The 19,489-nt window shown below is 30.7% G+C and overlaps 1 protein-coding gene across 2 annotated transcripts in view; it reads right to left on the reverse strand.

Moving 5' to 3' along the window:
- Positions 1-7,256: 7,256 nt before the first annotated feature.
- The window catches only part of LOC143072279 (vacuolar protein sorting-associated protein 33B-like), a 164,169-nt gene continuing 151,936 nt past the window's right edge, over positions 7,257-19,489 (reverse strand). For both annotated transcript variants that reach the window (XM_076247147.1, XM_076247146.1), the window contains exons 13-19: positions 16,748-16,812; positions 15,966-16,067; positions 13,776-13,949; positions 13,371-13,469; positions 12,427-12,520; positions 10,830-10,940; positions 7,257-7,674 (exon numbers count right to left, since the gene is read on the reverse strand). In XM_076247147.1, coding sequence (XP_076103262.1) covers positions 7,592-7,674; positions 10,830-10,940; positions 12,427-12,520; positions 13,371-13,469; positions 13,776-13,949; positions 15,966-16,067; positions 16,748-16,812 — 728 coding nt within the window. In that variant the 3' untranslated portion in view covers positions 7,257-7,591. The remainder of the gene's footprint in view (positions 7,675-10,829; positions 10,941-12,426; positions 12,521-13,370; positions 13,470-13,775; positions 13,950-15,965; positions 16,068-16,747; positions 16,813-19,489) is intronic.

A 19,489-nucleotide genomic window follows, 5' to 3' on the forward strand; every position in this document is an offset into this window, starting at 1 on the left:
AAAGTGAAGAAGTATATTTAAACAAAACGCATTTGACTAACAGGTCGAACAACTGATGTTCTTTAACCCTGCTGACTGCCATTGGCGATTGACAAATAAAATTGATCACAAGATGTAACAAAATGGATCTTAATATAAATTTAATACTAAACAGAAAACAATTAACTTATATATTATATATATATATATATATATATGTCATTGGTACAACCACTAAGTATCATGTTATGGTTATATATAATATAGATATTGTGACAGTTATTGATAATAATTGTTTGTTGAAATGAAATATTTTAATGAAAACAAGGAAACTATTTTTGCCAATTACTATTTGACAATTAATCAACGAACGACCGTTATTGTTTGACCTCCCTGTGTAACGGACGAACGTTTACAAGTATGTATCTCAATGTTTTGAACAGAGAATATCATGATACCAGTGAACTGTTATTATTCTACCCTGACATTGAAATTGGGCAATAGAAGGGTGAAGTTGCGTCATTCAGTTCCAAATTCCACAATCATATAAAATAGGCGTTATTTTTGACAATATTTCCGAAAACAATTAGTTTATAATTCCTGTCGAACTGTGTTGATATACACAATGTTATTTAGTGGTATGCAAGAAATGCTGGTTCTACGTTTTTGATTAAGTACCAAAGTTTTCAGTACATCATGTCTTTTAAAATTCTCATGCATGAGTGTAAAATTTAACTTGTAAAATGTCAAACTGTCAAATAAAACGTCTGTCACACTATACAAATGAATTATTACACGTATCCATTTTCTATTGATTCTTTATGTTTTACATACAACCATTTTGATGTATTTTTATCAATTTTGACTCTACAGGGGTCCAGTTTTGAGAAATTAGGTTAATAAATAAAAAAAAATATACAGCATATTTTTGTGACGCTCGTTACACGGATGTCACATGTGACTTATAAAATGTCAAACTGTCAAACAAAACTTCCATCACACTTAACAAATTAACCATTTTCATGATTATTAATATCCATTTCCCATTGACTCTGAGGGTTTTCACTACTACCAGTTATATAATCCGAAAACTTTTGACTCTCCTGGTATCCAGTAGTGATTAGTTGGAATGGAAACTGAACAAATATGCATCATATTTTTTTTTAAGTCTGTTACTATTTTTTAACCCCATTATTCTTTTTAACTTTAAACTTCCAAGATGTGCATTTTCATGAATTTAGAACAAGAATGAAAACCATATAATTTAATTAATTTGAAATACATTTAAACTTTCTTTAATCTAAAATTAGCATGTCAAATTTGTCAATGTAACGTCCACCACAAAAGTTGTGCCTTTGTTTGAATGTCTGTTGAGAAGCATTGAAACAAAGAACTATCTCTATAATCCCAAAAGTCAACACTGAAAAGTTGAAGATTCCTTTGATATATTTAAAATCTTGATATATGGGCTGAAATGTGACGGACGTTTTGTCACACAAATGTTACACTTTATCTGATCCTTGCCCACATATATAGTGGTATCTGTTTCTTAAAGATTCTGACACAGTTTGGATCGTAAGTTCTTAAACCTGGTTTATATAAAATGCAACTATAGATAACTGTACGATTTTACTGGGATAATTATTTTTCCCAGGTTTAAAAAGGTCAAACTTTATAATCGTTTTATAGAATTGGGTGATTGTAAATTGCACAATGAAAAATTATATGCATGATTCCATGGACTTTGCTACAGACTTACAAAAACGTATTGTCAGTTATTCAGAAAATGATTTAAAAAAGAATACTTTTGTAAATTTTTATAAGGACTACTATAACAATCCTTTGTTTCTAGAATTTTGAAACAAGCTATAAAACAAACCATTTGTTCAAGCTCATCACTTATTATCAGATAGATAATACACACAATGTAATCATAATTCCTGTTTCCACAACACTTAAACAAACCATTTGGATCTTATAATAATCAAAATGATTCACAGTAATGGTTTTATGTCAACATCAATTCTTGGTGACAGTCAATAGTGATCCTTGAATTTAATATTATTAAAGCTACATTTATTCCATTTGAACTTGGGTTAAAATATATACAATCAATTGGAATGTGGCCCAATTGGGAAATTCAGATTTCAATCATCAGAAAATTTAATGTGGTTACTAATTTAAAGAATATGGGTTACATGTGTAAAGTTCAATTATTCACATTATGTTTTCTCCACGGCCTAATACATATTTAAAAAAAAGATTTTAAATAATGAATATTGTAAGATCGATACAACTGCATGTGCACTATCAGTCTCCTAGTGTATCGTCAGCTCAAAAGTATCTTAACATACCTCCGCTAACTGTTTGTAAATTTGTTAATCCTTTGGAAGGTTATGCTTTGATTCCCTCAGGTAAAGTTGAATATAGAAGGATTTGGGTATATTATTTGGTCAATTTTTGTCTCTTGAACTGTGTCATACTTGTGCGTCGTTGGATTTGAAATATTCGACAATTAGCGTTCATGATGGACATAACTCAAGAGCAGCGCTTCGGACATGTGAAATTTAATAGATGATGTCTAAATGTTGTTTAGGTAAAATATGGAAATTGTTTGTTTTTTCTGTAATATTCTAACAAGTCACTTCTGTTTACATATGAAATAGTTATATTTATCCTGAGTTTTTATATTGGTATTCAATTCAAGGTCAGAAAATGTAGTTCTTAGTTAACTTTTCTCTTGTCATTTTCATTGAAATTATCGAGGTAGTGTTTGCTTTATTTATATTTATATCTCAATATCACCAGATGTGACCTTGTAACTATATAAATATTGTTTACGATTTCTTGACTGAGATGTCGAACGATAATGCCACAAGATGGTACTTTGGAATGCAGTAGAACCTGTTCGGAGTCGACGGATAATGGAGGAGTAAATAGGAAGATTGGATAAATGAAGCGGGCAGACAGTCTTTGCTATTACTGTTAAAAACTACGCGAGAAGAACGCTAAAACAATAATTTTCAAGTCTATGGTTTGACCCGAACGGAAATCGATCCCACGACCCCTAGTAGTCGAGGTGAGCAAACTACCACGAGATTAACGAGGCGGTTGTAAATGAGGAAGTCTTAGAGTTAGATCTTGATATTCTGAACCCTTTTGCCTTGACTTGTTTTCTTTATTATTATAGTTTTTAAGATACTAGAATTCCTTTTGGATTTAACCCTTCTGTTTTATTTTTAGCCAGTGTGACAATGTTTGTTGATCGACAGTAACAAAAAACATTAAATTTCTACTGCAAAGGATCATGCAGCCTTAATTTTGTTACAATTGGTTCTTTTACAGAAGGTTTTGTAATGTTTACGATAACAATGGAGGTGAGTAAATGGTCAGTAGGACAGTGTGATCTAAACACTTATCATACCCAGTTTTGGTGGGGTTCGTGTTGCTTGGTCTTTATTTGTCTATGTTGGTATCTTTCGTCCATCTTTTATCGTCATCAATGGTCCAATTTAAAATGAGATCAAGGTCAGATGAACTCTATTCGAAGAAAATGTAAATTTTACAATGATTCTATAGATCAAATATAGTTGACATATTTCTTAAGTAATTGAGAGAAAATAAAGTCATCATACAGAAATAACGTTGATCAATGGACCATTTTAATTGGGTCAATGTCAAACGACTCACGTCAAATATATATGAACCCCTTGAAGGGCATACGATACAGTTACAGGGGAGGTAATGACGTTGCTAACGTAAATTGATATTTTCGTGACGTCAAACGGTGACTTATCGGGAAAAGATGCAGGTTTCGGCTAATTTTTAGCATTCAAACTGATTTACTTGAAAACGAGTTCATGGACCCCCTTTTTAAAATGACATTTGGTTTGATTACGTAAAAAGATTATGTGTATCAATGTTCATGAAAACGTAAATAGTGCATTTTTTTTTAATTTGATAAATATACAGCAAAAATTACGTTTTTTCCCCTACATCCATGATCATTTGATAAATTTGAGTTATTTTTAAAAATAAAATGTGCAAATGTATGCAATATTTATATAACACACAAATTACAAATAATTTAACAAAAAACAGATCGTGTTATGTATTTCTATCGAAAGGAAAAATATGTCCACAAATCCGTATTTTGAGGAAATATCTGAAATTTGAGTCTCAATTTACTCAAAAAGTAGCACATGAAGCTATATTTTTTATAACATATTTGATTTGATCGGTTTGAAATAGCCTTTATGCAAATTTTCATCAACTTGTAAATACAGGATCAAAACTGTATCTGTGCCCTTAATACCAGAATGTACATAATTTCTTAAGCCCAAATTTTTTTATATGTAACCCCTAATGTGACTATACATTTCATGAATGAACATTAACCCATGTTTGGGGCGCACCAATATAGTGGTGGATCATACACACTAAAGAAGACGAAGAAGTGGCGCACATGATTATGTTACAGTTTGATTTGGAATTCAACAGGATCAAGAAAGACATTTCGTATATCAAGATATATACGCTGAGGAACGTTGATTGTACTAAATTCTAGCAGAATCAATTATACAACTGAAAGAATTAAAACAATTAAAATCGAACTCCAAAATATAGTATGATTCAGGGATACACTGGATTAATTCTGTAAATGTATCAGAGAAATATATACACATATATGTCTCTGTATGTATTTTATCCAAGAATAAACTGGATAAGAAGAAAAATAAAATGAATTTAAGGATGAAAGTGTCAATACTTTTCTTATTATCGATAAGATACAAATTTCTGAAAAAATACCTATTTTTAAATCTTCTGTAATCTTTCTTCAATTTCTGTTTAAATAGATATTAATTCGAGATATATAACAATGAGATTGCAATCAAATAGTATATAAATCACAAATTATGTCTAGACTAAAGTTCAGCATACAGTGTTCAAAAATAGACATCATCAGGTCTAGACAGTATGTCAATCTTTAATGCACCCAGTGTGTAAACATCTTTGTTAAAATTTAAAAATACATTAGAGATTGGCTATTAAACCCTAATCCCCTCAAAAAATACATTAGAGATTGGCTATTAAACCCTAATCCCCTCAAAAAATACATTAGAGATTGGCTATTAAACCCTAATCCCCTCAAAAAATACATTAGAGATTGGCTATTAAACCCTAATCCCCTCAAAAAATACATTAGAGATTGGCTATTAAACCCTAATCCCCTCAAAAAAATATGAAGACATAATAAAGGACACTTTTTTTTAAAAGTAATTTGGGTAAATTCTAATTGTCAGAACACTTTTTTATGAGTTTGGCCCTTCAGTCATCTTGGGTGTATGGATTATAAATGTGCTGTTAAAGTCATATATTTATGAAGTTTTTACAATCAAGACTTTATTAATGCAATTTTTGGAGTAAACTTAGGTCACAATATTTCTGCCACTATTACCTTGAGAGGATCGGTGGCACTTAGTATACCTAGTATCTTGTTGCTTCTGACTAGTGAATTTCCATTTCCAATTTTACAACCATGATTCTTGTAATGGATTTAAGTCCTACATTCCTAAGAGATTTAAGGGCTTCAAATAGCTAGGTAAGGTACCATGACTACATTGAATGTGTTAATCATAGGTCACAGACAAATTTTCAATCAGGGATTATATTGAAAACTATGTTAATATCACTCCCACACATATTTTATCGCTGTATTCTACTTGGCCATACTACAACATCAGTTGTACTGCATACAAAATACTAAGTATACTCAATCTTCTTTAATGTATACTTTGTTATAAACAGACTAAAAGAGTACACTTGCTGTAATGTTTCGCCTTCTTTACTAATCATTGATATTATGGTGATAGTCCTAAATATAAAGCTTTACTACAACTATCATATAAAACTAACATGAACCAAGAAAATGAGGCCAAGGTCGTATAAACCAAACAAAAAATACATATACACCTCACAATCATTCCATACACTAATAAAATTGAGAATGGAAATGGGGAATGTGTCAAAGAGACAACAACCCAACCATAGAGCAAACAACAGCAGAAGGTCACCAAACAGGTCTTCAATGCAACGACTAAACATAGTTGACCTATTGATTATAGTTTCTAAGAAACAGATTTAACCATGAAAACTAAACATTAACCAATGAACCGTGAAAATGAGGTCAAGGTCAGATAAATCATGCCAGGCAGACATGTACATCTTACAATTCTTCCATACAACAAATATACATGTATTTGCCATATTGCTTATAGTTTAAGAAAAACAGACCAAAACACAAAAAAATAACACTGAACCCTGAAAATAAGGTCAAAGTCAAATAAAATCTGCGAGACTGACATATACATCTTAAAATATTTCTGTGCACCAAATATAGTTGACCTATTGCATATAGTATTCGAAAAAAAGATCAAAACTCAAAACCTTAACTTTGACAACTGAACCACGAAAATTAGGTTAAGGTCAGATGACACCTGCCAGCTAGACATGTACACCTTACAATCATTCTATACACCAAACATAGTAGACCTATTGCATACAGTATAAGAAAAAACAGACCAAAATACAAAAACTTAACTATAACCACTGAACCATGAAAATGAGGTCAAGGTCAGATGACACCTGCCAGTTGGACATGTACACCTTACAGTCCTTCCATACACAGAATATACTAGACCTATTGCTTAATAGTATCTGAGATATGCACTTAACCACCAAAACTTAACCTTGTTCACTGATCCATAAAATTAGGTTGAGGTTAAGTGAAAACTGTCTGATGGGCAAGAAGACCTTGCAAGGTACTCACATACCAAATATAGTTATCCTATTACTCAAGAGAGAAATTAACATTACAAAAAATCTTAACTTTTTTCCAAGTAGTCACTGAAACATGAAAATGTTGTAAAGGACCATGGACATGTGACAGATGGAAACTTCATAACATGAGTGATCTATATATAAAGTATGAAGCATCCAGGTTTTCTACCTTCTAAAATATAAAGCTTTTAAAAAGTGAGCTACTGCCACCACCAGAACACTATCCCTATGTACACCTTTCTGTGACAAAAGTCACAGGCTTGACAAAAACAGCATGTAATTTAAAAGTGTTGATTCAGGGACAGCTATGTGTTTTTGGTTTAGCACAATGTTTATGTTACAGTTTTCATTGTACATGCTTTTCTAAAATGTCTATAATATCCATATTTGTTTGCTTATCTAAAAGAAAGGTCTATCATATATTAACTTTAACTTAATTTATATTTATATATTTATTTGTTTGAAATATCTCATATACATACATGTGCAGCTATTACACATTAACAATCAATAATTTGAGTGATATGATTAAAGACATTAATCTGAATAAGTAGTTTTCTATTTGTATTATTTCAATGAATTTCTTTATTTGCATCAGTAAAAACTATTTGTTTATGTGCCTTACACATCTTTTGCACTCCTGATGTGTCAGTTTTCCATAAACTTCACTCAAAAACATAATAAGTCTTCGGTAAAAAATTGCATATCTATTATGCAGGAATGTCATATTGCACAATGTTTATATCACAGGAATGTTCAGTATATATATATATCAGATTGGAGGTTTCTCAACTACTTGTTCTAATAATGAAGTTCCAGTTATTATGGATGTTGTAGCTACTAGAAATCTGTATCCTGAAAAAAAAATGTAACTTAGATAAAATATTATTTATCTCCTTTTTCATACTCATAAATATATCTATTACTTTTCAATCATTTTACATGAGTTATCTTTATAAGAGTGTAGTACAGTGGTCAAACATACCCATGCTAGCTTTGTTCAATCCTTCATACAGTAATTGGTTACTAGTAAGTAAAGAAAGTTCCAATTCACTTTCATAAATCTTGATTTTTATCATCAAGAATATTTTGGATTATATGTTAAACAAGACTGTGTCCATAGTACATTGATGCCCCACTCACACTATCATTTTCGATCTTCAGTAGACTGTAAAATTGGGGTCAAAACTCTAATTTAGCATTGAAATTTGAAAGATCGTATTATAGGGCACATGTGTTGATTGGACTTTATCAAAAACTACCTTCAACAAAAACTTTAACCAAAAACATTAAGACAGATGGATGGACAGATGGACAAACAGACGGAGGAAAAATATGACAAAAGGATGTACAAATAGGTTAATTATAGGGACGAAGGCACAGATGCAAAGACAGAAAAAAATAAAATAATGCCTTTAAATGGGGCATCAAAACAAGAAAATTGTTTGTGGATTACAATGTTATTAACCCAGTTTTATTATATTAAATGAACCTTTCTGCTTCATTTTTTTTTCTCCCAAATGATGTTTTTATCTTATTAACATACAATTGTAACCTTTAAATTTTCATTGATTTGTCAACAATACAAAGTACATGCGGTATATATCTGCCTATCATTAATAACTCAGACTGAATCAATTCTAACTCTAGTCTACCTGCACTTAAGATTACACAATAGCTGTCCTATTTTATCAAATAGTCTGGTTTGGATGGATTTATGTCTCAATAAATGTGACTGGTCAACTCATTAATGACCATGTATTGACAATTGATACTGACCACTTGTTCTAGTTAATTAGCCTATGCATAGCAATAAGGGAAAATTACCAATAAGGCCAAACAAAATAAGTTTTGTTTTATCAAACAGAAAACCTTATACTTTTCACAAGTAACTAAAAACTAACCAGTATATGTTAGATTTCTTTCAAAATTCTTTTTCCCATTAAAATTTATAATTTGTATATTATAACTTGCATATGTTTTAATGCTCATAAAAGCAAATCAGTAAATTTAAAGAAGGGGGTCTTAGGTCCATTTAGTTTTGAGTTTTTGCTTCGATATTACAGTCTTACAATTAATTTGAAATGAAACCTCTACTCCTTAGCTTAGTTTTTGTCCAGCATGCATATAGGAATTTTGTATTTTGAATCTGAATCTGGTTTCAGTTTACAAAAGGAGCAGATAAAGGTTAAAATTTTCAAATTTCAACAATAATGATTCATGTCTTATTGCTTTTATAACAAGACATGACTAATACCAATAATGGGTTATGTTTTTATTAGGTTTTAACAAAAGAGGGAATATTTATTTTTTGGCCGATTTTTATCATTTGTTTCCATAATTTGATAAATGAGAGTCAGAAAAAAGTAAAATCACATGAACTGTGAGGAAAATTCAAGCAGAAAAATCAAAATGGTAAAATGAAATTACAAAACACATCAAACGAATGGACAACAACTGTCATATTCCGGACTTGGTACAGGCATTTTCAAATGTAGAAAATGATGGATTGAACCTGGTTTTATAGCGCGAAACAGTCTCATCAAATTCCATTGTATTTACAATGATGCATGAACAAAACAGACATAATAAATAAAATAGTCAAAATATGTGTTCAGCAGTCATCACAATCAAAAATTTACAAAAAAGCACACAAGCATCTATCAAATTAAAAACACATTCATTGCTTTGCGTGTCTGACATCAGAAAATTTATACGTCACATAGGAAGAAATCTTGTCATTCAATGTTTACACAAAACAATTTTATAATTTCACAAGGGGAATGTAAGCATACAGGGTTAAAAAATCAAAAGTATGTTAGAAATAATTTCAGAAATAGACCGAGATTTAAAATTGTCCAGAAGTTCTGTAGAATTTCTAAGAATCCATAAATGGTTAATACCACTACTCGATTAAAATAATTTTGTAGTTTGTCGTTCAATGTATTTTCTAATTTATATTAAGACTATAACATAATGACATATAATAGAAGAATAACACAATGACGGGATCTTTTAAAGTACAGAGTTACGTTATAAGAACCAAAGAAACACAAAAAGTTGCATATACAAAACACACCAGCAAAAATGAAAATTAATACAAACACATTGATGGGATGTATAAGTACCGAGCCACGTCGAATGAATATAACATAAAACAATCCAACAGTAAAAGTAATATTAATAATAGAACAAAGACAAATGAAAGAACAATATAACACGTTGTTAAGATGATAATCTATACATCAAGACCATCATGTATTATTTGTGAAATTGATACAGAATATTTATCAACAAGGTCTTGGTACCTTCCGATGAACTTTTTAAGGAAAAGGACGAGACGTTCTTTGACATATCCCTGGTTCATCAACTTTCTGCTCAGACATTAGTGACGTTTTACAAAGTCTGAGTAGGAGCTGCAAGCTCTTAAATATCAAATAAGTTGGAAAATGTATATCCCATATGCAGGTGAAGTTGGTATATTGCTACTAAGGCAAGGGAAATTAAAAATTTCAAAATTAAAATCGTCTCGTTTGTCATAGATTTTGGTACTGAGATGACTGTGTATGTCAATTTCCAGATACAAGTCTAAAAATGAGGTGAAAGTCATGTCTGTTGTTCCCCTAATTTCTAGTTCTGGTGGACATATTTATGGAACCCAATCAAAAAAGTTCGAAAGATAACAAAGGGTTATTCAAACTCATAAGTGGATGACATATTGACAAGGCCATGATGAAAACAAAAATTGACCAAAACAAAGCTATTATTTAACTTTCTATTATTGATTCATAAACCTATTTGTACCTTTGCATCATAACAGAAAATAAAGTTATCAATTAGTTAAGAATGATAAAAGAAGTGACATTTTAGCCAGAACAGTTTGTAATTGAGATTTAAGATGCATCTGTATAACTGCAGTTGGCCGTGAAGAAAGTGATCTGACAAGACAAAATAAATGCATTACATAACATTTCTCACATAGCATAACAGTTGTATAACATAGCATTTACCTTTTAATCTTCCAAGAAATCTTAATGCTGATATTTCCGAGTATGTACAGCCTCCCAAAAAGTAGACCAGGACTACCTTAGAGGATGGAGGTAAGGAGGAGGGCATCTTTCCTAAAATTAAAATAAACAAATGAATTATAATCAATTTGTTATTTGTCATTCATAGAATCACATATAAAATACCACACATAATTAGTTTTCTGATAAAACAGATGTCAAAACATTAGTGTTGTCTTGGACATTTATTCTTGCAGTAAGACTGACGAGTTAATAATCAAATTAGAAATCAGAAAAATGCTGAGAGAAGGGAAACAACTCTTTGTAGGGGCTACTTATCCTTAGATCCTAACCAAAGTTCTCCTTTGCATCACAAACGCCTGATTGAAAAGGATAACCAGTTGCCAGCAGTGATGGGTACTAAATTACTTTTAAAAATCAGCAAGATCATAAAAAAAGCATTCCCAAAGGTCTCAATATGCTACAAAAAGGTCAATGCTGATTTCTGTTAGGTAAAACTGTCAATCAAAATGGAAATACAATATATAATATGAAAGAGTGAGAAAAAAAATTAGTGAAGAAAAAACAAATAGTGGAAAAAAAATACATAATATGAAATAATCTCAGTGTCAATGCTTCAGGGCATATATATTTTTATGACAATTGCTTTCACAAATTGTTGTTACTTGCAATAGGTAAAAAAAGAGTAAGTCAAATGCATATTACTCGTGCAAAAATAGTGAAATAACAATTGTGGTACAGAATAAAACTACATTAGAAGGGAGAGAAATTACGTTGGGTTATCATTCACATCAGACATAACACAAATAAATGCACTCTTGTCCTGTATACAACTTATCCTTTAAAGGAAAAAAATGTGTATAATATCCCTATATCCTACAATGAAGGGATGCATTTATCCATATATTAAGGGTAGGCTGCTTGTGATTTAGTTTGAAATTTTAAAGTTATCATGAATGAGGAAAGGAAACTGGTTTAAATCTTCACAAGTAACTGATCTATCTGTTAATATATGATGTGTACAAGTTGTGATTTTGTACAGGTTATAACATGTACAAGTTGTGATTTTGTACAGGTTATAACATGTACAAATATTTTGTACATGTTAGTACAATGCAAAAATACAAGTTATAACATGTACAAAAGTACCTCATACAAGTTATAACATGTACAAAATATTGCTTAAAAATGGTTTCAACTTGTACAAAAATTGAAAATAAAAATATCTTTCTATTATTGCAACACATGCAATAATATTTTCATCATATTTGATTGTCCATTTGTGTTAGTGTGTTTTGTCCTTTTTGATACATTTATTGACCAGATTAATAGTTTTTATAATTACTTACTACATTAATGGCTTTTAAAATACACTATAAGTATTAGTCAATAAACAATATTCAGTGTTCTCACCTTATGAATTATAATTGTGATTTTCCACTCAAAATGCTAGAGGGAAATACTTTCATACTACTTGAGCCTTAAAATGCAAGTTGATAGCCAGGATATTTTTTTCAAAGAAATCCTTGATGTGATTATAATTAAAAGCATCATGTATAAAATAATAAATATGTTGTACCTTTTGACTGTTTAGCATTGACTTCAGCAAAGACGCCGCCTGGTAAATGTTTAGTTATTTCTTCCATACCAATAAATGTTTCTCTCGTTAGTGCCTAAGAAAACAAATGGAAATTTATTCAAAGCTCTGAAATTATTCAAATATTACTAAGTCTCCTAATATATTTATATATACTAATTAGTAAATATAAATAATATAAATGTAAAAATTGCACAATATAATACTACAGCCACAAACTAAAAGTTGAGGCTAAAACAAAAGCAATAATTGTTACTGATTTTATGTAATTTCCACACAGTTTATGCTTAATTTTTTTTATACAGCATCACCTTTTGTTATTTTGTGGGGGTCATTTTGATTATTTCTGAAGGTGTTCTTTGAAAAGCAGAAAAATGGAAGAGGATAAAAACTACTAAATTTGAATAAAAAAAAATTCAAAATTACTCAGTTGTGGTTTTTATAAATAATGAGAAATGACCCACTCTTTAAATTTGTTTTTAAATCTGGCCATCTAACTGCTTAGATTATAGCCACACTGCTGAGTCTTGTGTAGATCAAATGGGTGTTTGGTTTACTTAATTAAGGTGGTACCCAAACCTTCACTAAAATTAATTTGGCTTGTTTAATTTTCATAAAATTTTGACAAAGTATTAACTTTGACCCTTTGACAAAAATGTAAAAATTTCAAAAATTTTTAACCAACCGTTTGATCAGAAAAATTACACTGATTATATTGCAGTTTGACAAACACCAACATTGATCATTGAGAAGCTTAATATTCCCTTTACAACGCAACATAATTAAAACGTTTAGCTGATTTTACAGGGTTATCTCCCTGTAGTGTTAGGACCACCTTAATGGCCTAGTATCTTTGACAAAAACTTCAAAAAATATTAAAACGAACTAAACATAAATTGGAAATACACTTAAGAAAAATAGTTTACCTGTTCAACAAGTTTACATGACAAAGGTGAATATGCTCCACTAAACACATATGACATGTCAGTTGGGCTCTTCAAGTTAATATCATCAGTTTTAGGTATCTACAAAAGTCAATATTTTAGTATTATTTTTGATCAACAGAAATTTTTTGTATCAATTATATATATTTATGATCAATCTTATCAACATTCCTTTTAATTTCATGTTATAGCAAAGGTCAAGATTGCATGCAGTCATAAAATGAATGAATAACCTGCATCATCTTTTTCATTTTCAAAACTTGTTGATTATTGCCCTTGGATAAAGTTACTTTATTTTGAGGTCTAAGTCAAAGGTTATGGTCATGCAAGCCAAAATAGAATTTTATCTATGTACATTGTTATATTATCTCCAATTATATAACTTACCAGGGCCAGTCTCCTGCACAAACTTTTAAACGAGCTGTGTTTAGTCATGGCTGCCATACTAGATGTTACTTTACCAAGAGATGTCGCTGGTTGAATAGTCGTTAGCTCTTGATCAGTTATCATTCCAAGCTTACTTAAGTTGTAAAATGTCAACATTTGTTCAAATCCATGACTCTGAAACAATAATTTTAAACATGCAGTGAGGTGATAGTTGTTTTACTCAATGTTGAAGGCCTCATAGTAATTTTAAGGGTGAAGAGCAGCAATAAATGTGTGCTGTTTCATTGCTATTTGTGTTTATTGCTGTGCATACACTGGTTTTGTGTCATGGATAGATACCCCTGTATTCTTTATTTTCTGTTTAAGGTGGTACCCAACACTTTCACAAAAATTAATTTGGCTCGTTTAATTTTCATAAAACTTTGACAAATTATTTGCTTTGACCCTTTTACAGAAATATAAAAAAATCAAAATATTTGAACCAAGTGTTTTATCAGAAAAATTACACTGGTTATATAGCATTTTGACAAACACTATTTTTGATCATTGTGAAGCTTTATATTGCCTTCACAAGGCAACGTAATTAAAACCTTTAAATGATATTACAGAGTTATCTCCCTGTAGTGTTAGGTACCACCTTAATAAGAAATAATTTATTGTCTAATTCAAAATGTTTAATGGTCTGAATTACTTTTATGATCAATAATTAAAACAATTATCTTATCAGAAATACCACTTTCAGCAATTATCAGGATATTTTTTACTTGATTTTGTGAATATTTTCAAAATCAGGGTTGGCAAAGTATTACCCGCCTGGGAAAACCCAGGTGGGAAAACCCGGGTTTTCCCGGGCTGGGCAATACTCCCTGAAATGGGTATTACTGGGCAATACTGGGCAATATGAGTTTTTAAGCTTATTTCAACACAAAAAAGTAAAGACTTGTGTTAGTTTCATAGTGTTATAGCTAAATATATACATTTTATGCATATTACCATTGAGAGTCATTGCTACAAGTTTGAAAATTCAATTTCATTCTCTACTTCCCTTATTCTATGTAGGCAGAATACAAGATTTGCACATTTTAGGATACCTCATTAATTTCCTGGCATTGTTTCAATAATGCTTACTTTGCAAAAAAATACATTTTATTGCAGTGTGGCTAATTCAAATAGAAATACAATCATATTGCTAAATAAACACCCTACAGGGTCATGTCATTAACACTTATAGAAATGAAAAGGCTGATTATTGTTATATAAATATATCTGTATTCTAATCTGAATAATTACTTACTAATTAGCATGATTAGTGATGACTGATGATATTATTTAAAAGAATTTTTTCTTACATGCAATTGTTAATACTTAATATTAGCTGTATATATTTGAAGTAACTGAATTCTTTGGCTTTACATGAATGCTAACAGTCTGACCAATCTAGACAGAAGGGTGATTTAATAAATTTTTAGGATAAATATTGAGAAAGGCTTTTTGCTATTTATGTTGCCTAAAATGTCTTCTTGTACACTTGTCTCAGAGTTGCTTAAATAATACATTTTCAAATGTATTCACTTGTATTATAAGTCTCTTAAACAAGTATGATACTGATTTGTAAATCAAATTGGGTTTATGAATACCTTAAATGTATTGCATTTGTTTTAAATCACTGAATCTTCTTCAAAATTCAGGCCAGTATTTCATATTACCCAGTATTGCCCAGTATTACCCAGTAAAACCCAGTAAAACCCGGGTTTTTCCAGTATTTCCCGCTGGGCTGGGCAATACTCATAAAACCCGGGTTTTTGCCAACCCTGTTCAAAATTGAAAGATCAGTTAATTTACAAGTTCATTATGCATTGTAGCCTAACTAAACAGTTTTTATTTTTTAAAGTATTTTAAATTTGAATTGAAGAATGTGTCAATGTTGGTGTTCTTTAACGTGCTAATTTGGACATCAGAAATGCATAGACAGGATTTGGGTGTTGATGTCTGTTGTATCATGCAGTATTTTTTGTGATTCCAATTGTCTTTTTGTGTGGAATATACATTTTTAAAATGTTGTTCTATGTTGGGCTGTTCCTCAACTTGTTGTTAGTCTTTTGCATTACAAGCAGTTTTTATCAATCTGGTAGACCTGTCTACAGTTCTTCATCATGACAGTCTTTAGTCCCTCTTAGACAAGTATTTTACCTGACAATATTGTTTCTTTAATGATTTATAGTCACGAGCTGGTATGCCATCCAGGGTCAGCGACAGTAAACATAACAATTTAAGAGTCTGTATCATGCTGGACTGAAATTACAGACAGAAATATATAAAATCTACCATATTCATGTATTAATTTTACATCAATTTTAAATGACTCAATATCATGAAATTTGTGTAGGAGACTTCAAACTCACATGTATCAGGTGTAAGAAAAGATTATTTTTTTTTAAATACTCAAATCTCTTGAAAAGTTGAATAAAAGATTTATTGTTTTATGAACATTTGTATATTCATTAAATTTTGAATATTTTAGTTAAACCAACATTTCACTATCCTAGAAGTAGATGATACCTATGGTATGCATGGTGGTTTTTACAAATTAAATTAAACTAAAGTCAGTGTGAAAAAGTTTTTAGTTTTCGAGAAGATATTGTTGAGATAAACACAATTTGAGCTAAGTCAAAAGGTTAAATCATGTTCTTCAAAGATGGCCATCTTGGATTTTAGACAGTCACAAAAATACCATTTTTGGTAGTGGAAGAAATACAGATAGATCATTCAAACTTAACAACTGTTAGTCAATTAGTTCTTTCTGACTAGAACATTTAAGTATCAGCCCATCAGTACTCATTATTGACCTTTTGCTGCCATCTTGAATTCATACAATTATAAAAACATGACTTATTTCATTAATATATTCGTATTATTATTTATGCATAATTATGATCTTTACAAAAATATATTAGTCAAGTGAAAGGACACACCTGTTTGTTAATGAGTTCTTCAATAAATGTCATGTTTTCTCTCAGAGCTGTACCTTCTAACAAACCTGAAACAAACATTCAAGAAATAAACATCCCTGTGCCCTGTTACTTGTTTATTTTAGACTATTAATAGTTTGGATATATGTTTTACACTGTTATAAATCAAATATGGGAATCTGATTAAAATTTGTGAACATGAATTTGACAGCTAGTGCCCCTTTAAATCAAAAAGGGTATTTAGCTCACAGAGAATTCCAGAATTACATAATGTGCATGAGATTCTCGCTCATAATTGGACGTTCGGCAGGTTTTAGTTCAAATAACATTATGGACACCTAAAGTTAACAAAGAGGATAATAAAACCTCCTGCACTGAATGAAAAGTTTAATATCAATTACCAAATAGCCTGTCAGATTTAAGCATTTAAATCATTGTATATTTACCATTGGGTTTCCCCTGGGTCAAATATTTGTTTCGCCACCTCTCTCGCCAAACCAATATATTTTTCGCCACTTTATTATTTTTTCGCCAAGTTACATATTGTTTCAAATATACCTTCCCCCCCCCCTTCTTAAATAAGATGATTGTGTCTATGATTATTCCCTCAAACTTATTTTAGAGTTTACATTTTAATGATTAAACACTTAACATTTACTTTACAACAACATATTTTTTTTAACTTAAAAGGGAAAAATATTCATTGTATTTTAAACAACTTTTCTAAATGAAGAGGTCACTACACTTTTAATAATAAAGAAGATATAAGTCCTGGAATATAACAAAACTCATGGACATGTTTTGATCATATAATACCAGTATATAATAGTTGGTAGGGAAAGTTTCTTTAAAAGAAAAATACTTATGTGCCCTTTTGTAATAAGAAGCGGTTTTTACATTGAAGGGTTACTCTCATTCGAGGGGTTGTTCCCAACCTTTTGGATAGATTTTTTTCATAACGACAGTTTTCTTTTCTTGACCATCGTAAATGAAAAAGTTGAAACGTAAAACTATGCTTGAAACAGGTGTGTCACTCAAACAACTTTAAAGTAGTCTCCCTAATCAATTCCCTATTTTAAAATCAAAGGATAATGAAAGTTTTAAACCAGAGATTTTTCTTGCTTTTGAACATTTTCGTCACAACAGCTTTCTTTTCTAAACTATCTTTAAAAAGAAAAGGAGACGTCAACAGTTTGCTTCAATCACGTGCACCGCAAAGTGGTAAATAAATTTTGTATGTGACATTTAGCGGAAGCCATTTAACCATATCATTTTGTCAAACAATTAAATCAACACCTTTATTAATTAGTCCTTTGTTGTCGATAGCCATAAAATGCACTCAGAAGCTGATTATTGATTTTCTGTCGAAATCTTAATGAGGTCAAGGTGAATTCCGAGTATTGTCTGGTTGGGTAAAGTCCGAGAAATTCGAAAAAGTAAATAAATAAGACGAAGGAAAATAATTCGTTATATATTTTTCTTTCGCCAAATTCTTTCGCAAATGACGAATTTTTATCGCCACAATTATTATTTTTTCGCAAATTGCGAAAATGACGACCGCCAACGGAAACCCTGTTTACCAAGGAATTCCAATGGTCCTTAATCCTTTACCTATTCTCTATACAATCTGAGATATTAGACAAAGATTTGTTGAAAACTGAAACTCATATATTTATTTCCTTAGATCTTTAGGAGTTTTGTATGTTATATGTTATAATCACCAGTGGAGGATCCAGATTCCCTATATAATTAACCAAATTTTCCCCCAAAAAAGGGGGGGGGCTCCTAGATCCCCCTAAAATCACTAACAGTCACTACCATAACATTTTTAAAATATATAGAGTTCTTTTTTACACTCATGAATTCAGAAGTATGGACTTCTGGGACAGCAAAATATTAATTAAAATAACCTTAATGTTAGCATCCTAATTATAAACATGGTCCCTCAATATATCCTTCAACTTGTGTATATGTTTCATACAAACAACTTGTAAATAGAAATGTCAATACCAATGCATATGTTTATGATTTAAAAAAAAATGTTGTACAATACTTCTGTATATTTAATTGTCTTTCAAACAACTTGTTAATTAAATTGTCAATAAAAGTGCACATTTTATAACCAACATCTGTCATCAGAAAAGCTTACTGGACATATCTGGAAAACATTATTTGTTACGACGAGAGCTTACAAACCTCGCAAAAACAGAAAAAATTTTGGAATTATATTAGGTCCACCAAAAAAGACAGTTCAGGAGTTGCACCATTAAGATCTGAAGGTATGCTGATAGACGACACAAAACAAAAAGCTGAAATACTCAATAAACAATACCACTCTGTTTTTACACCTGAAAATGATAAAGAACAAATACCAACTCTTTCCGACAACTATCCATCTATGGCAGAAATACATGTAACACCAAATGGCATAGAAAAACTTTTGAAAAATCTTGATCCATCTAAAGCTACAGGTCCAGACGAAATACCAGCACGAATTCTTAAACAATTTGCACCAGAATTTGCACCACATCTCGCTTTCATCTTTAACACATCTTTTTTGAAAGGAGATGTACCAACAGACTGGAGACAGGCAAATGTGATCCCTATTTTTAAAAAAGGCGAAAAATACCTAGCCAGTAATTACAGACCTGTCTCTCTAACATGCATTTGCTGCAAACTGCTCGAACACATTGTTGTAAGTAACATACTAAAACATCTGGACACACATAACATCCTTGTGGACAA

The sequence above is a fragment of the Mytilus galloprovincialis genome, chromosome 4 (genome assembly GCF_965363235.1).
Source record: "Mytilus galloprovincialis chromosome 4, xbMytGall1.hap1.1, whole genome shotgun sequence".
NCBI lineage: Eukaryota > Metazoa > Mollusca > Bivalvia > Mytilida > Mytilidae > Mytilus > Mytilus galloprovincialis.